Source organism: Pogoniulus pusillus, chromosome 35 (genome assembly GCF_015220805.1).
Source record: "Pogoniulus pusillus isolate bPogPus1 chromosome 35, bPogPus1.pri, whole genome shotgun sequence".
Taxonomy (NCBI): domain Eukaryota; kingdom Metazoa; phylum Chordata; class Aves; order Piciformes; family Lybiidae; genus Pogoniulus; species Pogoniulus pusillus.
The window spans coordinates 6,845,887-6,858,102 of NC_087298.1; the positions used below are offsets into that span (position 1 = coordinate 6,845,887).

Here is a 12,216-nt window from a genome sequence, read left to right on the forward strand (position 1 = left end):
CTGAGGGGGCCCCCTGCTGAAATTCACTTCCTTTTGATTCTGCCTGTTTGGCACAGTTTAGTCCTCTGCAAAGGACCAGCACACAAGGTAACTCTGTCCTAACCACTGAGCAAAGAGAATTAAACACAAGGCTTCAACAAAGGAAAAGATGGTGTTTTATGCAGCATGTCTTATCTGAGCAGGCTCTCAAGGATGTAGAGCATCCTTGAGAATGTGCTGCCTGCTGTTGAGTTTGTGAAATACATTGGTGTAAAGAAAGCTTCTTTACAGCTGTCTCTGCATGTACATTTTGAGCCTCATACACTGGATCCAAAGAGCCTGTGAAATGGCACTTTCAGCCTCTCCCTGCCTCACCAAGCCCTTGGTGCTCAGGTTGATAAAAGGTTTGCAAGAGGTTTTGATAGTGCAACAGGATCTGCAGGTAAAGGCTTCAGGCAGAACCGTTATGGACTTGCTCCTCTCTCAGCAGCAGGGTGCACGGCACCATTGTGTGCCAAGGAGAGGTGTTTGCATGAGAAGGGGCTGGCTGTGTGACCACCATGTGGTGTAAGACAAGCAAAAGGGGCTTGATGCAACAGGACATTCTCACAACACAGTGGAGAATGAGTGTGAAAGGCAGGCAAAGAGCCCTTGGAGACACGAAAGGAGGTGTAGGAACCTGGATTACTTTTGCTAACCTTGAACCAAGCTCCATTTCCTTCAGGTACACTTAGAGCCAGCCCAGGTAAGGTTTCTTCTTGCTGGCCTCTTCCTGCCTGGAGTCCTCATGATCCCTGGTGTGAGGGTATGTGCCCTTGGACTACATCGTGGAAGCCAGCACCATGCAGTCCATGGGCATATACACTTGCCTCAAGGTTTATTTCATCACGTCTGCCATTGACCAACGCTGGAGGATGCTCTGCTCTTCAGGCAAGGCAAACTGACTGGCTGACAAAGGAGAAGTGTGTTTGACTGCTTCTTTCCTCTTTTCTTTAGGGGTATATTGGTCTCCCAGGATTGTTTGGTCTCCCAGGGGCTGATGGAGAACGAGTGAGTATTTTATGAAGAAAGCCTTGGTATATTGCTTGAATGCAGTTCTACAGAGCCTTTTGTAACCTTCTGTATCCCTTGCTCCTGAAAAGAGGAAAGGATGCCTTGTGTTTAGCCATGCCTTCTTTAGCCTACTCCTGCTCTTGCATGAAGACCTGTGTCCCTGTAGGAAGTTCACATTCAGATCAGGAAAACCTAACTTCAGATGGGATCCTCAGACCTCAATGTTGAGTAGAGAGGAGTTTTCCTGTATCTTCCTTCACTTAGAATTTTGCCTTCCTCCTCCCCCTTACTAGTTCTTAGTGGGGTGCTGCACATACCTGGAAATTCCCTGCTCTTACAGGAATGACATCCCAGCCACAGTGTCCCAATATTTTGGGTGTCCACACTGGACATGCCTGGAAAGAGCTTGACTCTTGGAAGGATCAATGCCTGGGTCTTTCTGACAACAGCTTTCCTTTCATTTGCTTTGATTTGGGAAGTCAAGACTGGGGTTTGTGGATGGGCAGCTGTGACTGCTGTTCCCATGTGTCCTCCCTTCCTCCCATTCCTTTGATTGTGCCTTCTCCAAACTCATATGTTCAGAGCTTTGCAGGACCTCCTTTCCTATTTTTGCTCTTCTTCTCCATGTCCCCCACCTACCTGATCTCTACCCATCCAGGGATCCCTTCTTCCCTCCGCAAGGAAGGTCACTGTGAGATGAAGACTTTGGTTCCACTTTTTTCTCCCTCAAATGCAAGGTCCAGAAATGATCGAGGCCCCAGGAGCATGTGGGAGTGAGTGAGTGTGTGTGTGCCTGCCTGGAAGGGGACTGCCCTGCGCTCTGCAGTCGCTGATTTAATGCTTGTATAACTAAATAAGAAACATAAACATGAGTTCTCCAGCGAGTGCCTCGGCAGTGGCCTTCATTCGCTTCCAGACCAGTAGCTTAATGACTGCTCCTGCTAAGCAGCCTGCTGCCCTGGGTGTGGATGCTGCCTGCGTGTGTCCTCCTCGGGGAGGGCCATAGTTAGTGGGTGAAGGTTAATTGTCTTCTGCTCTCACAGCTGACTGCTAGTAGCTGACATTTTGATTCCCAAACAATGCCGTAGTCATTAGCCTGTTCTGCATTCCCCTTTCTCCTCCGGTTTTGTTTTGTTGCTTGGCTGTTTGCTTTCTCAACCAGACCTATTATTTTTTCTCTCTGTGTGTTTTCCTTGCAGGGGATCCCTGGAGTTCCTGGGAAGAGGGGCAAGATGGGTAGGCCGGTAAAGTTTTTCCTCGTCTATTATGCAGACCTTGTTGAGTGAAACTGGAAACAAAACTTCTGGCTGTCGGCTGAGTCCCTTCATATCCTCTAATGGGAACTAAATGGGGAGATCAAACAAGCCTTTCCATGTCTCTTTTCTCAAGTGGGAAGAAAATTGAAGATACAAATATTGTTTTCTTCCTTTCTTCCATGCCCTGCTCACTTCACAGGCATTTTTGTTCCTTTCTTCCCTGTCTCCACTCTCCCTTGGATCTTACACTTTTCAGATTCTCCTTGGATCTTACACTTTTCAGATGCTCTTCTGCAAAGCCTTCCACTCTATCCTCCAGCCTCTTACCTGAAAGCAGTTTTTAATTCTCCACCATGATTTCTGCACCCCAGGTGTCTGCACTTGGTGTTCCTTCCACTGCTCTGTGCCCTCACCAGTCCCATCACATTTCCTGCCTTGCTGTGATTCTCTCCATCCTATTTCAATATGCAAGTGCACTTTTGTATAGAAACATTCTTGTCCTTGGTGGTGGCACAGAGTTAAAGCAGACACAGATCAGATGAAGACATGTTTGAGGAGCAAGGAGACTTGAGAGCTTGGCCAGGAGAAAGAGGTATTTGCAGGTAGGGCTGAAAACAAGGTGGAAACTGTGAGAGTTGTGAATAAGAAGAAAGGGATTTGTGCTGACCGTAGCAAAAAGCAAAATAACAGCAGGTGGGGAAAGTACTGGAAGGAGTTGAGGAAACAGGTAAAGGACAGAAAGAAAACTTCTTCCAAGAGGTTCTTCCTGTTGCCTTCAGCAAAAGGTAGAAAGTCTTTGGCTCCAGGAGTCAGAGGAGAGAACAGATCAAGCACATTTGTGCTCTGCGCTGTCTTGTTGCCTTTGCACCTTGCCCGTCATGTTAGCCTGAGTCTACCTCCTGACATCATTGCACTCACATGCTCCTTGCAAAATGTCCACTCACCCACACACGGAATCATCCAGTGCTCTCCTTGTCACCCTCGCCTGCGAACGCCTGCTTTCCAGGAGTCCCACGCCTACTGCTCGCTGCTGTTCTCACAGCCATAGCCATGCAAACGTCCCAACAGTGCCACATTCATCCCAGCTGCCTGCTCTTCTCTCCCTGGAATGGAGGGGGGAGAGAGAGGGGTTTTGAGGGGGCAGCAATGGAAATCTGTAGCAGATCCTATAGTTATGTATGGCACTGGTTGCACCAGTACCTTCTGTGATGAATAATTGCAGAGACCCAGTGGCTGCAAGGATGAGTCATTGACCAGAGTCAAACAAACAAAGCAACAGTCGTTAGGTGCAGGCTTTCTGCTCTCTGCCTTGTTTCTGCACAGAGCAGGCTGGAGGCTCCAAGCGTTCCAGCTGTTCTTTGGCTAGGGTTTGTAATCTTCCAGGCAAGAGTTTTCTCCTGGCGGTCACTGTTACAAAGAAGGGGCTCCCCTGAGATCAGCAGGGAATCTCTCTCGGCTGGGATCTAGAGAAGGGATTAAAGGGCTGCACATCAGCACCTTGGTTCTGCTCAGCTCTTTCAGAGGGTTTTGGCTCCCTCCCCGTTGCATGCTATCAGGTTTAATAAGAGATCTTGAGTGGGCTGATGTTGATGGTTTGTGCTTCCCGGCGTGAACAAAAAGATTAAGTGACACCCAGAGTGATTCAGGAAGTCACTGGGAGAATGGAAAGTAGGATCCAGCTGACTTGGTCCCTTCCCAGCACTTATCTCCCAGGCTGGTTGCCAGTGTGAGTGAGCCTGCTGTGGTTTTCCTGGTCTCTTGTATTGCTGGGTTTGCTGGTGTGGCTACCACTGCTCTTCTGTTTCAGTGTCGTCATTGCAAAGGAGAGCTCTTGGAAGCTGCCACCCAAAGCTGGAAAATACTGTGCAGAGCAGAGAAGTTGGTATCAAATGGATTTCTTTACTTAGTTTTGTTTGGGATGAGAGTAGGCAACAGATTAAGTGCTGGGCAGAAGGGGAGCAGTGGACTGGGGGAGTTTGCATGTGACTCTGTGGGCCTCTGAGAATGATGTAAGAGGGAACGATTAAAATAGAAGAGCTGGACATGAGTCAGATCTTGAAAGCCTTCCAGGGAAGTTAAGTTTCACAGAGCTGTGAGGGACATGGTGAGTCTGTCGTGGAAGGAGCTGACTCCACCTCCCACTCTGCTCTTCCTGCAGAGCCCCAGCAGTGCAGGAGGCAAGGGCATTCCTAACATGTGGATCCTGGAGACCTCTTGAGCAAGGAGAGGGTTGGGGGTGGGCTGAGAGAGAGTTGTGATTAAAGCACTGTGCACTGTGCTTTAGGGAGACTGAAATAACACGGGGCTGTAAGTCTCTGGATCTGCTGCCTGGTTTAGAAGGTAGACTGGAGGCCTGAAGCTGAAGTGCTGGTTTAAGCTGGTTGCTTAAATCTTCAGCCTTGCCGATGCAGTGACTGAAAAGAGCAGCTTCTTACAGGGGGGTTGTGGATTTTTAGTGTTCAGTTAAGCAGCTGGCAGAAAGTATAAACGAGAGGATTAGAAAAGCCCCCACTGCTGTGAGGGCAGCAGGGCTGTGGTCTGCACTGTGCTGGGGGTAAGGAAGGACTGACAGGAGCTGTTGCTATCCTCCACCTTGGCATGTATAGGCAATGTCCTGGTCCTGCTTCATCCTCTGAAAGGGGATGTGCTGTTCCCCAGGGAGATAACCTGCAGGCAGAGGAGATACAGTTAGCCATCACTCCAGAAGCACAAAGCTGGAAGTGCTACAGTCTCCTTATGCTGTGGGAGATGGATGGCTACAATCAGAAGTGTCTGCACTGCAGACTGTGTTAAGCTTCAAATAGTGCAATGTTTTCAGCAGTCAAGTCTTGTTAGAGAAAGCAACTTAATTTTATAGACATATTCAGGAAACATCTCCAAAGGAGTCTGAGTTCTGTTTTGTTCATTCTCATTACTGATCTGTGCTTGTATCTCTTTTTTTCATGTAGAGTATCAATGCTGCACCAGCTCTTGTGCCTGATTTTTTGCATACAATGTGTGTTGTTAGTAGCAATATTTTAAAAGAGATAAAAAGGAAGGAGCAAAGTTTAGTTCCAAGACATACTTGGTAATTCTTGGGTTTGTCTGAGGTCTATTCACAGCTTAGCCAAACATAACTGAGGTTTCCTTATATTTTTCTGACAAGCTGTTGGTGCTGCTGGTTCCATGCCTGGAGCTTAGCAGCACTCAAAGCCTCGCTGTGTCAGGTACCAAGTGAACACCTCATGAAAGAAAAGCCCTGGCCCAAAGAGTCCATCAGTTTGGATTACAAATCAGCACTGGATCAGACCATCCCCAGGGCTGGAAGGTTTAGACGTACAATAGTGTAAGCAAATCATTAATACCGCAAGTAGGCATTTGGGCTTCCCAGCCTCTCCAGCTGTGCTCCTCAGTACTGTGCTCATGTCTTTGGTCTTCCTGTAGCTGTAAGCAATACACAGCTGTGTCCCACCATCTCTTGGGTGCCAACCTCAGGCCAGAGAGGCAAACACCTCCTGACAGCGTAGGCTTTGTCTTCAGGCTCTGCACAGCCTTTGGCGAGCACCAACATGCTGCTCTGAGGTGATAGCTTGACAGGTGGAGTAGACCATGTAAGTAGCAGGCATAAAGGGATGGTTGGCACTCAGGATGCATGGCCAGGAAGGCTGACATCTCTGCCTGTGAGAACAGCTGGAGACTGCCAAGGCAAAGTGGAGAGATGCTGCATTGCTTGGTGAATGAATAAGAGGAGGAAGAGGCTATGTGACCTGATTTCTCTCTGGCATGCCACATCAGACAAGCTGCTTAGCCACTCTTGACTGAATGTGAAACATGGATTACACACTCAGCTCACCTTTCAGCTTAGCAGCTGAAACTTGGCATGTAAATACTAAGGATTACTGCACAGATGTCAAGAAGGGGGCGTGGGGACAAGTATTAGAGTGCAGTGCCTAGGTGAGTTCAGAAGCCTTCCTTCCCTCTGCCTGTCAACCACAGCATGGAGATTGTGAGAGCCAGCAGCGATCTGGCAGCCACTCTAACGTAGCCTCAGCACTTGCTGTGAGCATCAGCCTGGTGGCAAGCTGCCGAATCTGGCATCGCTCTCCACGAGCTGACCACAGACAGGGTCCCCTGTGCCAGCTCGCAGCGTGGAACACAGCAGGGCCTTCTTGCCAGGCTGTTTTTCATGTCTGCTGTCTTCTTCCATGTTAACTCACAAAGTTGTTTATTGACTGCTGCCTCCAGTGAACACCAAGTCTCAAAGTATTCTTTTTCCTTCCTCTGTTAAGTCATTAGAAGTGCCTGTGATACCCCTGCACTGCCCAGCAGCATGGGTAGGCTGTGGCATGGTGTGAAAAGACATTACCTTGTGGAAGACACCAGAGACCAAAGACAGGGCTGCCTTTGGGATGGGAAGGTTTCATTTTACAGCTTCCCCCAGCCTTTTGATATGTGGTTAAGATAACTTGGTGGAGAGCGTAGTAAGCACGCGGGGCTTTGCCAAGTTGCTCAAGCTCAGCTGTTGTCCATGCAAACAATGGGGGAGATGTTTTGCCATGTGTCTGGCAAGGCTGGCATAACCACAAATTACTGAGAAAATAAATTTTGCTCCTCTCCCTAGAGACTGAGATGATAAACAGCTTCTCTATTCTTGCTCCAATCTTTTCTCTGCTTTGGATACAGCTGAGCTCCTTCCTTGCATTTGCAGTGAACCAAGCGAGAGTCTCCTGCACCACACAAGTTGTGATTTGAGAGACAGATAACTGCATTTCAAGTACCTCTTCTTTAACAAGTGATTGCCAAACTCCAGCTGACTCATGTGAGCTCACTGGCGCTGCAAAGTGGCAGCTCATCTGCCTTTTCTCATCAGTATCATGGCACAGACATACACCCCAAGAGCTCTCACCTACAGAACTGAGCATCATGGCTCAACAAGGACTGTTAAAGGTCCAGCTATGTCTCTCTTGTACCTGAGATCCTCTTAACCTAAGCAAAAAAAAAGAAGAGTGAGAAAGGATGGAGTTGTAGTTCTCAGAGAAACATTTAAAAGAAATATTGTGATTGCAATTGAACATTTTCTAAGGAAGTAGGACTGAAGTGGTGTCCCACCCAACTGGGTGGCCGTTCAGTGCCCACAAGCCATGCTTTTAGACAACCTGTTTGCATGAAAAGGCAAGAGGAGGTCTTGAGAATTAGTAATCAACCAAACTCTGCTACTGAGAGAGTTTTAGTCCATGAAGAGAGCTGGTCTCTTCTCCCAAATTACTGATGATAGGACAAGAGGAAATGGCCTCAAGTTGTGTTAGGGGAGGTTTAGGTTGGATGTTGGGAGGAAGTTCTTTTCTGAGCGGGTGGTCAAGCACTGGAATGGGCTGCCCAGGGAGGTGGTGCAGTTGCCATCCCTGGAGGTGTTTAAAAGGAGAGTGGATGTGGCACTTGAGGCTATGACCTAATGATGAAGGATGCTGGGATGAAGGTTGGACTGGATGATCCTGGTGGTCCTTTCCAACCATAGCAATTCACAGTGATTAGATGTGCTGAGGGATTTGGTTTAGTCAAGGACTTGTCAGTGTGAAACTAATGATTGGACTCAATGATTTTGAAAATATTTTCCATTCTGTGGTTCTGTGAATTGATTTTTTTTCTGTTAGCCACCTGAGTCAGTTCTTTGCTATAGTTTTTATTAACTTACATTTTTAAATAGATTTGTTTTGAGCAGTTGATGATTTTTTTTTTTCTTCATGCTTATGTTGGACACTGAAACTGGGCAGCTGATCCCTCTTCCCCTCTGGATTTGGTTCACCACTCTGAAATGCAGGCACAAGCCCAGAGCAAATGTTGCCATCTCTTTTTTTGGCCCAAGAAGTGTTCCACATGTCTGGAGTTTCCCAAATCTCTGTGGTGAGGTTCTTGCATGGTTACTTATCACTCTGCTATCAGAACACATTCCTATGTTCATGATTCCATCAGCCAAATAACCTGGCAAGGTGGACAATATTGGCACACATTTGATTTGTTACAGGGAGAGAAAACCAAAGAGCTTGAAAGCAGAGAGAAAAGAGTTTGAAAGGTGCCAAAGCTCATCATTTCTACTGAAAGAAAAGAAACAAACTCAGAGATCTTTTGTTCCCAAGGATGTCCCTAAGTGGCTTGTCCATTGTCATTCAAAAAAAAAAAACCAAACTCAGGAAGAATTGAACCAAAGTCTCCTAAACAGGAGCTCATCTTTCTCTCTTCAGGAAAGTGTTCATTCATAAATCAGATCCAAGCCTCAGAATTATTTTCATTAGCAATATAAGGAAAAAGCACTACCGTTTTTGAGCCTGAAAATATTCTGATCACCAAAGCTGCCTGCCTTTCTTACATTGCAGGCTGCTTGGATTGGAAATCTGGGCCATAAATAACGAGGGGTGGGGGCAGATGCAATGCTCTTCAGCATTAGCTAAGTGGGGCTGAGCAACCTACGCTCTGTTAGGCCCCCCCAGACTGAGGAAGAGGCATACACAGGCATAAAAGGGCAAGAGGGTGGAGAGGCTGTCAGTTAATGTCAGTGATGTTGGCTGAAAGGGCTTTAGGGGACGTTTGCCTGCCTTTGGATGCATGGGCTGCCCGGGAGGGCTGTGCTCCCACAGCTGCAGGCAGAGGTGTGATTAGGAACTCCGTGAAATCTTAGACCAAAGACGATGTGACACAGAACTGTGAAGCCTCCTGGGGAGAGAGAGCAAACCTCCCTTTTGGGTGGCAAAGGAACAGACCTGCAGCAGGACCAACAGTACCCATACCCAGCTGGGTGTGACATCTCCTCTCCTCACAGGGATGAAAACTGTCGCAGCCCCAGGTCTAAACTGAGCAGGATGAAAATGCTCCCACATCACAGAGTGCATTAAAGCCAGTGAGTGTGGGGTTTGCCAGGCTCCCTTTATGGTGGCTCTCAATGCTCTAGGAACCAGCATGGGGTCTGAGCAGCCTGTTTGCCTTTGTGCCCACCTGCCAAGGGGGTCACGTCTGCTCTCTCCACCAAGAATGCTGTCAGAGATGCAAGCTGCCAACACAAGCTGCACTTGTTTATTTTACTCTCCTCCTTTTTTTTCCCAGTAAATGCTTTCTCTCACCTTCAGCCCTGCTTCTCCAACACCACCTTTTTTTAATATTATTGTTGAAATTGTTTGACTTGAAAGCTCCATCCCTGGGGAAACTCTTGGGTAGTGATTCACCTGGCCAGAGCCAACTGGCAAATAGAGTCTTTTGTAGACAAGACAGGAGGGCTGGTTGGTCTGAGCAGCTTCACCTTCAGCCAACAGGAAAATAAAGTCCTATTTTTGGAGAAGGATTTTGTTGGCGTGAAGACCTGCCAGGATTCCTTGGAGCAGCAGCTGCCAGACTGCCTCCCTTACTCCATCAGGGAGAGAGCTTTAAACTGATTCAGATGTTGTGTACATACAATACACACGCCCACATGCACACACCTGAAAAGGCTTTGAGGAAGCAAAGGACGTGGTGCATCCCACTGGCCTGCCCTTCCCTGAGGACAGCTGCTTCCAGGGACAAGAGACAAGAAGTGGTGACATCTGCTTAGACCGAGTATCCCTTTGGCTGACATCAGCAAGAAAGGGTCTGCTGCTCTGTTTGTTCTAAGCAGAGGAAGAAAAGAAGGGGAGGGGAGGAGGATGTAATCCCCTGCTGCAGGAGGAGCTGGTTCCAGTGTCTGTCTAGGTCTGGTTGTTCTCGGCAGGAGGCTCCTGGTGTATGAAAGGAAGTCCTTTGCAGGGACTGTGAATGAAAAGGAATTAAGGGACTATTGTAGGATCATCACAAAGATAGAGATTTAGCTACTAGTTCAGCTCTGGACTTCTCATTGCTGGGATAAATCAGTTTGTATCTTTCAGTGCCTCAGTTCCTCAGTTCCTTCTCTATCAGTAGTTCCTCAGCTCCACTGAATGCAATGAGAACAAACTGCAACAGCCACAGTAAAGCTCTGCTTAGGGACAGGAGAGCAAAGAATCACCCAGATCTTACTGAAAGCAGAGCATCTGCTTGCATGGGTTTTCTCCATCTCCTCTTCAAGCTTCATCTGGCTCCTTTCATTGAACTTCTCTTTCAGACAATGTGAAATCCATTCAGCTGGATTACTTTTCTCCACCTCCTCTCTGTATTTCCCAGTCGAGAGATAGAGCCAAGAGTTTTGTCATACCTGACCTCAGCCACTGCAGAGGAGCACCCCACCAGCTCTTGGCCAGCAGAACGTGTTAGTCAAGCATTGTCCTGCTAGCTCTGCTGCTATTTGCCATTCCTTCCTGGTCCTAGTCTTTCTCTACATGTCCATTCCCTCCTGCAGGGTAGCTAGGATATACCATTGATGTTTTTCACTAGGAAGCTTTATTTTGCCATCCCAGTTCTTGAGCATAACTTCCAGGGACCAGTCTGCCTGCAAAAAGAGCTGCACCCTGACAAATGGTGGATTTTCTGCACCAAAATCCCTTCTGAACCCACTTGGGGAAGGTCAAGAGACTCTGAATGTGCTGTGGCCTTTAATCTCTTTCACAAATCTCCTGTAATGGGCTGCCAGTTGTGACCTGCCTGTCCACTAGCAGCGTAAAATGAGCTTCCTGCCCCATGTGTCTGGGCTCCTGGGGCTGCTGGAGCAGTGCACGGGAGAGGAGCAGAGGTGCTGTTGCTGACAGGAATTAAATGGATGGAATAACAAAGTCCACTTGTAATTCTTAGGCTGCTTGCTTTGGTTGAAGTTTTTTGGTTGCTAGTTTTGTTCCTGGGGAACATCTCTGTCCTTTATGCTCAGGCAGAAGGAGAAAGGCACTGAAAAAATAGCTTTTACAGACATGTGAGAGCCAATAAATTAGGATGCTGTGGTCACTGGAACTCTTGCTGTGGTTTAAACTGCTATTGCTTACCCCATGGAAAGAAAGTGCTTTCTTTTTATTAGGGGCTTACAAGATTGATTGTTTCCTGCTGTGCACAGGACTGTGTTGGGACAAGTTTCACAACCTGGGTTTTGTCTTTGGAGACTGTGTGGATGTAGAAATATTCTCCTTCAGCCACCAGCCTTAGTCTCACTTAACGTGCAAAGGACTCTCACTACTCATGTGCCAAGCACCAGCACTGGTCTAGGATGCTGGGGTTAGTTCAGTTGAACCTGCTCTTTCCATTTGTCTCCTCTTCTGGGTTTTGTTTTACAGCTCAGGCTGAAAAGTACCAGAGGACCACCCAGCACCCCAGAGATCTGTGAACCTGGGCTGGGAGGGGTGCTCATGCCAGCAGAGCAGATGGTGTGTTAAGGGCAATCAGGTGTTGGCGAGGACAGGGCTTTGCTGCTGAATGTTGTTTTGGGCCTGGCTGTGGTAACAATGGTGCCAGCCCATGCTAGTCTGTGTTTTCTTCTCTATTTCCTCCCACTTTAACTCTTTTCCATCCCCTTTTGAAGACAAGCAGAAAGCCTGACACTGTGGGAAGAATCACAGTGTGTTGTGAATGGATTTTATTGTTCAGTCTCTCGCCTACTGGATAGCATTGGCTAAGGGATCAGGTGCTCAGCTCCCTGCCTTCAAAACACATCAATAATCTGCTTTTTTAATGCTTGGAGATCTACTGTTGGAAAACTTGCCTAAAAGATGTGTTAACTATGTTACCAAGTGCCTCATCTCCTATACCGCAAGATATCAGTCTCGAGTTGTGCCGGGGAGGTCCAGGCTGGATGTTAGGAGGAAGTTGTTGGCAGAGAGAGTGATTGGCATTGGAATGGGCTGCCCAGGGAGGTGGTGGAGGCACCATCCCTGGATGTGTTCAAGAAAAGCCTGGATGAGGCATGGTGCCATGGTCTAGTAGACTGGCTAGGGCTGGGTGCTAGGTTGGACTGGATGATCTTGGAGGTCTCTTCCAACCTGCTTGATTCTATGATTCTACCTTTAAGCAGCAAGATTACTACTGGAAACTG

General features: G+C 47.7%; 1 protein-coding gene across 1 annotated transcript in view; it reads left to right on the top strand.

The window, feature by feature from the left end:
- Window positions 1–12,216, top strand: part of LOC135190255 (collagen alpha-1(XXVII) chain-like) — a 170,223-nt gene that overhangs the window by 56,001 nt on the left and 102,006 nt on the right. The window contains 2 exon segments of the mRNA XM_064171406.1: window positions 976–1,029; window positions 2,232–2,276. Coding sequence (XP_064027476.1) covers window positions 976–1,029; window positions 2,232–2,276 — 99 coding nt within the window.